Raw genomic sequence first — 9,169 nt, forward strand, 5'->3', positions numbered from 1 at the left:
GGGGTAGTCTAGTCATGGTGCAGGGGTAGGCCAGTAGGGGTAGCCATGGTGCTGGGGTAGCCATGGTGCTGGGGCAGGTCAGTAGGGATAGCCATGGTGCTGGGGCAGGCTAGTTGGGGTAGCCATGGTGCTGGGGTAGCCATGGTGCTGGGGCAGGTCAGTAGGGATAGCCATGGTGCTGGGGCAGGCTAGTTGGGGTAGCCATGGTGCTGGGGTAGCCATGGTGCTGGGGCAGGCTAGTTGGGGTAGTCTAGTCATGGTGCTGTGAGCGACTTACCCTCTGTGTCCTGCAGGTCCAGTACCCGTCGGATCTGCGAGAGGGGCATGAGGGCGATGTGCTTGAGCTGGGCAGGCGGCCGCGTCTGGCCCATCGGACTGCGGAACGTGCTGATCACCTTGTGTCTCTTACGCGCAATCTGTCAGGAAAGGAGAGATAGAGAGAGAGCGAGAGAGAGAGAGAGAGAGAGAGCGAGAGACAGATTGACAGAGAAAGAAAGAAAAAAGAACGCAAGATAGAGCGACAGAGGGAAAGAAATAAAGAAAGATAGAGAGAGGGGGGGGGGAGAGAGAGAGAGAGAGAGAGAGAGAGAGAAAGAGGGAGAGAGATAAATAAAGGGGATGAGGACGGTGTCAAGAGTGGGGAGGGGAGCACAGAACAGGAGAGAAGAGGAGAGGACAAGACAAGGATGGAAGATTGAGACAGGTGGTGGGCCATGAATACACATCACACGTAACATGTGTCCCCATCAACGCCGCACATGTTGCTTGTGCGTCTGTGTGTGTGCGGTATGTGGTTTGCAGCGCGTGTTTGTTTGCATGTGTAATGCAGTGTGTGTAGTGTATGCGTACGTACGCGTGTGTGTGTGGGCGTCTGGGATGTGACAGAGATATCTGTTTAGCCGGCGACAGATCAATAGTGCTTTAACGAAGGTAAACGATCCCCCTCATTATCCCCCTTTTAATGATCTGGCGCTGCGGCCAAGCTGACCGAGGCTGTGGTGGAGAGGGGGAGGGAGAGAGGAAGAGGGGGCAGGGAGAGAGAGAGGGAGAGAGGGAGGGAGAGAGAGAGGTAGAGGGATGAGGGGGAGGGGTAGAGGGATGAGGGGGGAAAGAGAGAGGGAGAGGGAGAGGGATGAGGGGGAGGGAGGGAGAGGGATGAAGATGGAGGGAGGGATGAGGGGGGAGAGAGAGAGAGAGAGGGAGAGAGGGATGAGGGAAGGAAGGATGAGGGAAGGAAGGATGGAAGAAGGAAAGGGAGAAGGAGGAGGCAGCAGAGGAGGAGGGGAGGGGGGATAATGCAAGTGAGGTAAATGAGTGGGTGGAGGATAGTGGGAACGAAGGGAGCACGGAGCTGTGTGTGTGTGTGCATGCGTGTGTGCATGCGTGTGTGTGTGTGTGTGTGTGTGCGTGTACATGTGTGCTTGTGTGTCTAATCAATGAATAATTGAAAAGTGCGAGCCCACTTCTCCCCGTGCTCATTACGCGTTACGGTCCGGCCCTGTGTGACCAGCACTCCTGAAGAGGCTGCCGTGCCGCCCGCGCCAACTGGCCGAGTGTGAGTGTGAGTGTGTGTGTGTGTGTGTGTGCGCGTGCCTGTGTGAGTGCACGCACACTGTTCGGCCTCCATTCACTGGCGTGACCACTAAATCCAATCCAATACCTCACACGTGTGTGTGTGTGTGTGTGTGTGTGTGTGTGTGTGTGTGTGTGTGTGTGTGTGTGTGTGTGTGTGTGTGTGTGTGTGTGTGTGTGTGCAGCACAAGGTTACACACTTGAAAAAACATGCAAATGCATACTTGTGTCTCACACACACACACACACACACGCACACGCACACCTCCCTACCCCGGCCAATTCCAACACGTACCCCCCTCCCTGCCTAATTAGGAAATACATAAGAAGCTGTGTCAGCAGCAATAGACTAGCGCACGCGCACACATAAATAATTCACATTCTTTAAAACAGGGACTTTGGCGTGTGGTGTGGTGCTGCACCCTCCTACATTCAGCCACCCACCTCTAACCATCACCACCTCTACACCACTTCCCCACCTCCTCCTCCAACCACCCTCACCCAACACACCATGTGCACTTTAAGCATCTCACTTTAAACATCTCGCCTTGGCTGGTATGGGGGAGGCCGTGGTGTGTGTGTGTATAAATTCAGTGGGCAACTTTAAAGGAGCCTACAGAGGGTTTACTACAAAGACGGTAGAGCGCACTCACACACACCCTCTCTCAACCATGAGAAGGAGGGGGAGAGTGAGACAGAGAGAGCGAGACAGAGAGAGAGACGGCACACGCGTGCGAGAGAGAGAGAGAGACATCTTGACAGGCCGTCAAAGGAGTGATGTCTGCATAATTGTAGCGCAAGTGTGTGCGTGCGGTGTGTAGCGTCTGTAGCGTGTGTACGTGTGCGTAGTTTGCATAGCATGTGTAGCACTAAAATGACTCTCATTGCATAGGTTCGAGTGAAGGGAGAAGGGGAGGAGAGGAGATCAGGGTGGTGATATTTTTTTATGTTGAGCTGGTGAGGAATGTTTTATTTAATGTCAGCCAGACTCCAGTGCCCCTGTGACAGGCATGGTGGCAGCACCAGTGACATCCATCTCTCCGCTAAGCTGACGAGGGACGACTGGTGGTGAAGAGGGGGCTCTTCAGAACCGTGTCCAGAGAGGAGAGGGGGAGTGCGCGCAACGAAAAATAAATAAATAATAACAGTAATATAAAAAAAGAAGAGTTCAAAAAGCCGCCAGACGGTAGCACACACATAGTCATCCCATCCCAGCCAGCTTTCCTTTAATCCTTTAATGAAAGTGCAGAAATCCGGAGGGCAGTTATAGTTAGCTACCGCTTTCCAAAAACGCCCAAAGTGTCCCACGAGACCGTTAAAGCGCTCTCTTGTGGGAGGTGGACGGGAACTTAAAAGTCAAACAAGAAAACGAAACATGCTCCTGAGTTCCATAGGGGAGTTTGTAGAATCACACATGGCAAGCCTTTCATACAGAGCCTCCATTACACCCTTACATGTCAAAATACTCATCATGACCATGTTTTAGGTGCTGTTTCCACGTAGCTGGGTATTTTTGTATGTGGATATTTTTTTCTCCTAGTTGCATTGGTTTTGCATTGGTTTTGGCCTTCCGTTTCCACGTAGCAGATATTTAAAATCCAGGTATAAAAAAGCAGGAGGAAAAACTATCCTCTTTAGGGGACTGAAACGCATTTGTTACAATGGAGGATTTATTTTTATCCACATGTTGCGTTTACACCTAAACAGGAGAAAAAAATACCCTGCTAAAAAATATCCTGCTGGGTGGAAACAGCACCATAATCCGTTACAAGAGACATGGTCATGTTGTTACATAGTTAACCTTCTTTTTTTCCCTTCTTTTAAAAAAAAAATTATATATTTTTGAGGGGTTTTTCACCTTTATTCGGACAGGATGGTGAAGAATTGGAAAGGAAACGAGCGGGAGAGAGACAGGGGAGAATCGGGAAATCACCCTGGGTCAGGAATCGAACCCGGGTCGCCGGCGGAACAGTGCAGTGCCCTACCGTTTGACGGTAGGGACACATACACGCGAATTTGCGAACTTTGCTATTCATTCCTATGAGAGAGGCGAAGGCAGGCGAAGGCAAGCGAAGGCAGGCGAAGGCAAGCGAAAGCAAGCGAACAGGAGCGAAGCGAAGCGAAATTATTAAAGAAAGTTTAATGTTATGCAAATGAGGAGCGAATTCGCCTGCCGCGACCCAATCAAATCAACAACATAACTGTTCCATCCCATTTGATTCGCCGCAACGACCTGATGACGGTTGGATTTCGCCTCTCTTCGCTTCGCCTCCTATGTGTCCCTACCGAGCGTCATGGCACAGCAGGGGCATGTAGTTAAACTTTTTCAGTGAATATTGAATAGGATCGCCATTGACACCATCTTCATGTCAAGTAAGGGCTACACTGTGGTTAGGCTGGAAGGCACACTCTATACCACAGCACAGCACACCCCTCTCCCAGGAGTACAGCACATGCAGGGGAGAGAGGAAGGAGCAAGCGTGTGGTGGGTGGGAATTGGGCTCGTCATCAACACTGGAGTGTCTATGCGTGCCCTTTGACAGTGCCCTCATTGTGTTCTACTAAACTACACACGCGGCAGAAATAAATGTCATTTTATCAGAATTTGAATTTTAAAGAAGGGGTGGGAGTCTTGACAATTGCCTGAGGTCGGAGGACTTTGATCAGGAAATTGTATCAGTGTCTTCTTGTATTAAAGTGCTTTTCTTTTTTTTACTCGTACCCACAAGCCCAATTTTGCACTGTGGGAGACTGTGAATCATTTTGGCAGCTCCAGTAGTAGTGGAGGACACTAGGCTAGAGACACTTTATTAATCAAGAGGGAAAATTGTGGTCGGGAACACTACAGACAAAGAAGATTTTGCCAGCAGTGGTGATGTATGCAGAGTAGGGAAAGTGTGTAGGTGTGTGCATATACCCAACATACATACTTTTGTGGGCTCCACTGCTTGCCCTACACAAACTCAATAGGCAGATAATAGTAGCATGAGTCAAGCACTGGCACAGAGGTCTATTGTAGAGCAGTATATGATCAGTGTGAGGAATTCCAAAATGTTCACTGTACTAGGAAGAGAAGAAAATAATATAATCTGAGTTTTGTATATATGCAGTGAACATTAAAGGTGTGGTCAGTCCAAAGATGCCTGGTGTGCATCAACCTGTGTGTGTGTGTGTGTGTGTGTGTACACATATGCGTGCCTCTACCTATGTGTGTGCACGTGTGTCCGTGCGTGCGTGCATGCATGCATGTGCCTGTACATGCATGTGCATCTTTGTGCGTGTGTGTTACCTCCAGACAGTCGTTGAAGAGGAAGAGGGTGACGTGCTCTCCGCGGTCGCAGGGCTTGTCTCCCAGGGCGATGGTCTCCACCCTGTGCACCAGGCTTCGGTGGGACGACAGCAGGTTGGCCTGACAACAAAATCCAGAAAGTAGCATGAAGACCGTGCCCCACTGCTACCAGCTCCACTCGGTTTTTATTTTTATTTTTTAACATCACACTTAGCTGACGCCTATATCCAGAGCGACTTAGTTATTTACAGGTATTGGTTACAGTCCTTGGAGCAGTAGGGTTAGGTGCCTTGCTCAAGGCCACCTCAGCCATACACCGCATTCCACATTATTACGCAAATGTCATTTTTTGCCGTTTTCCCAAATAATCAATAGAAATGACAGTCGTCATAATTTCAAGTCGTCAGCCATATGAGTACAATTAAAAACTTAAAATGCCCAAAATGCTCTGTTCCAAATTATTACGCAAAACAGTTTTGTAGTGTTGTAATCCAAAATTCTTTCTTTTTTTCCCATTTACGTCAAAACAGTTGGCATTTGGTACCTTCTAAATTACATTTCAATGTTCAAAACTTGGTGATCAGCTCTTTGTCTTAGCAACTGGAATGCTGCGTTTAACATTGAAGTCAATGGCAGGGCATTGCAAGGGAGTTATGGAAACCCAGATATCCTTGATGCTTTGATCTCAGCTGTTTTTGATTGTCTGGTGACCCACACTTCACTCTTCAATATACCCGTAGATTTCCATGCCACATTTAGGTGCTTTGGAGGTGATGACATTCTAACTCACCAGACATAAAACCCCATTGAAAATGAATGAGATGAATGCGTAATATGTGGAATGCGGTGTAGATGTAGGTGTAGGGAGGGGTATGGGTGGGATTCAAACCTGCAACCCTCTGATCTAAAGCCCTCCTCCTTAACTATTAGGCCACAGCTGCCCATGCAGCACTTGCTTTTGCGGGTGCACATGGAATTGTAGGGAGTCCCAATAGTATTGAGTGCCAGTGAGGGAAATGCTTAAAATCCCATCAAAGAGAGGACGATGCAATGGAGTATGAGTCGGGGAAATGGGACGTAGCCTAGGTCTGCATGCACATCCTAGTCAACAGGTACTGGATCAAAAAGTAAATCAAAACAAAGTGAAACAATCTCCACACATCTTTTCTGCAAAAAAAAAAAGAAGTGTGGATATTTTTTCACTTTGTTTATTCTGCAAAATCCCATCAATTACAAGACAGGAGGCACACGCGTTGCTGGTCACAAACAGAAAAAAGCCGTTATTGCTGTCGGCCACTCACCAAGACACTCATTAAGTGCTTTCTACGGCACTGACAGGCCTGTTGGAATGCTAAGTCCCATCAAAGTCCTTTTGTAAGCATGTTGAAAGCCTCTTTAGATCAAAGTGCCAACTATTTCTATGTAGTGTCTAACTAGAGGCCTCATTTCATACTTGAAGTCTTAGGGAATGGAACAGCTTTGCCTTTTTTCCCCTCTTCTCTTCCCTTTTCTCTTCCTTCCAACCCCCACATCTCATCACTCGCTCTTGGATCCTTATGCATCCATTAATAAAGGCCCTTAAATAGGCCATTGAAACCTATAAATAGCCACATATTCTTTTACACATGTCACTACCATAAAGCTCAAGTCTGGATATGCGCGAGGCCTTATTGCAGACATCAGCCAAAAATATTCAACGCTTTTCTTAAAGACCACCTCCATCATCAACAGTGTGATGAGGATAGTTTGGAAGCCAAGCAGCAGGGTGTGTGTGTGTGTGTGTGTGTGTGTGTGTGTGTGTGTGTGTGTGTGTGTGTGTGTGTGTGTGTGTGTGTGTGTGTGTGTGTGTGTGTGTGTGTGTGTGTGTGTGTGTGTGTTTCATTTTTGAGCCGAGGAGCAAAGACGCTATTGCAATTTCTTCAGATACTTCGTCTACAGGCCTAGCGGGCACTCCAAAACCACTCATCACACAAATAAACAACTTCACAACGGCTTTGTTGTTTAGAAAATAGTCGTGGCAACGATTTTAAATGGTGGAGAAAAGCGAGTGTGAATTGTTGGGCATGGTCATCTTCAACTCAACAGACAGATGTTAGCCATTGAGTAGGTAGGGCAACCAACGATGCCACTGGCAAATTACAGGGTAAAGGACATCTGATGAATGGAAATAACAGCTCTGCATAAACAACCGTTTCATCACTACTCTAAACAGAAGCATATTCCTTTCTTCCTTGAGCAAAAAATACAAAATAATCGTCTAAAATACACATACACACACACGGTCGATACGGTTGTTTGTTAGGGAGGGGAAAAACTTTACCATGGCAAGGCCCCCCATACACCGAGACTCCAGCCAAGGCCTCCCTTACATGACACACAATGTTTTCTGTACACTGCCTTTCACAACCATAGTCTATGTACTGTATATACTGTATAGGTGTAGTAGTAGGCCTAATGTATAGAGATGGAATAGAATAGATTATTGTAATGCAGTTTTTAAGCATTGGGAATATTGTCTCCCTTATTTTTGTTGGCTTTGTTTTGTTATTTTGGTGTACATTAATTATTCATTTATTAGTTTTTTTGCTTTGCTATACCTTTCCTGCCAACCTGCCGCAGCCCCCCTAGCACCCCCTCACGGTCCCCCTGAAGTCCCCGGCCCCCCACTTTGAAAACCACTGTGTTAGGGCAATATGCCTTTGTATAGCAGATTAGGCAGACTGCAGAACCTTAAAAAAGGTTACGATAGGATAGGCATGTTTACTTTCTCTCCAGTCGAGAACAATAAACAACCAAAACAGACACACATACACACCGTGGACAAAAAAGGCAAATTAATTGTATCATGAATCACAATGAGGATTATTAATGAGAGCAAGCAGGAGAGGGGGGGATAGTGCCAGGGCCGACAGAGCCACTAATTAAAGGGCTATTTAGCAGGGAGGCACACCTGCCGACATGACCTATTAAGTGGTGTAATGATTGAAAACCCCAACCCTAACCCTCTTCTCTCTTTGCATTATGGGGCTCAGGCTTGAGATTTAAATCATTTCGAAAATCAGGCCTGAGCTATTGAAACCAGTCACTGCTCCGTTGCTGCAGGAGGCGGTTTCATCATTGGATGGGGACTGGGAGGGTGGGGGTGTTGGGGAGAATGGTGCTCTACCATCCATGGTGTAGCCGAGACTGGGAGACACACAGCACCAGTCACCAGCCATGCCTGGTGAAGGGAAGTATGCTGCCCACACTCGACAACGCATCTGTACTTGTTTTCCATTTTTGTTTTAAAATTACATATATTTTATGGACTTTTTGCATTTATTGTGGATATGACAGTGAAGTTCAGTGGGGGGTGCGAGAGAGAGAGAGAGAGAGAGAGTGAGAGAGAGAGAGAGAGCGAGAGAGAGAGAGTGCGAGCGAAAGAGCGAGGTAGCCAGGCCGTGCCCTCTTAGAGACGCAACACCTTCAGCGTTGCTCCTAGTCAGGCCAGGAGCAATACAAATATCGTTTCTGAGCTCCTGAAAAAACGAACTCCTCCCACTTTTTTGTCGGGAAGCAAACAACCATTAACAAACCAAGGGAGCGGGGTCAACCATGCCGTTTGGGAAATGTTAATTGTTAGGCTCTTGATCAGACCAAGTCTCAAAGAGATTTGCAAGTCGATGATAATCAGGCTACTCCCCAGGGGTACGGAAGCCCATTAGTGGTATGGTGACCCGGTGTGATGCACCACTTCACTCCTTGTTTTCCATATTTTATGCCTTTAAGTGACAGGACAGTGTGAGATGGTGACAGGAAAGAAGTGGGAGTGAGACGGGGGAGGATTGGGAAATGACCTCGGGCCGGATTCGAACACGGGCCCCGGACGTAACTGTCAATGCCCTAACCATTTGTGCCATGTCCAGGGCCTTGTTTTACATTATTGATACAAAGGACGCACCCGTTTTGTAATGTTGGTTACGACACAAACAGAGTGGCCAGCATGGTCCATGGATATAGAAGATCTAACATTATAAAATGGGTGCGCATTTGGTTGGCGACATTGCTATTGCTGTAGCTGAGACAGTCATGACACAAAAAAAGAGTGGCCAGCATGGAAGATCCGTCTCAGCTACAGCCATAGCAATGTCACCAGCCAAGGACACACCCATTTTGTAATGCTAATGTTTGTTAATGTCCTTGCTGACCACCGTTTTTGCGTCATAACTGTCCCAGCTAAAGAAATAGCAATGTCGTGACCAAAAAGTTTTTTTTTTTTTTTTAAAGGGACACTGTGTAAGATTTTTAGTTGTTTATTTCCAGAATTCA

At 47.3% G+C, this 9,169-nt stretch overlaps 1 protein-coding gene across 3 annotated transcripts in view; it reads right to left on the bottom strand.

The window, feature by feature from the left end:
- The window catches only part of ect2 (epithelial cell transforming 2), a 63,205-nt gene that overhangs the window by 19,284 nt on the left and 34,752 nt on the right, over window positions 1-9,169 (bottom strand). For all 3 annotated transcript variants that reach the window (XM_063201836.1, XM_063201834.1, XM_063201835.1), the window contains 2 exons: window positions 4,862-4,981; window positions 278-416 (listed from right to left, as the gene is read on the bottom strand). In XM_063201836.1, the coding sequence (XP_063057906.1) occupies window positions 278-416; window positions 4,862-4,981 (259 nt within the window). The remainder of the gene's footprint in view (window positions 1-277; window positions 417-4,861; window positions 4,982-9,169) is intronic.

The sequence above is a fragment of the Engraulis encrasicolus genome, chromosome 6 (genome assembly GCF_034702125.1).
Source record: "Engraulis encrasicolus isolate BLACKSEA-1 chromosome 6, IST_EnEncr_1.0, whole genome shotgun sequence".
Classification (NCBI taxonomy): domain Eukaryota; kingdom Metazoa; phylum Chordata; class Actinopteri; order Clupeiformes; family Engraulidae; genus Engraulis; species Engraulis encrasicolus.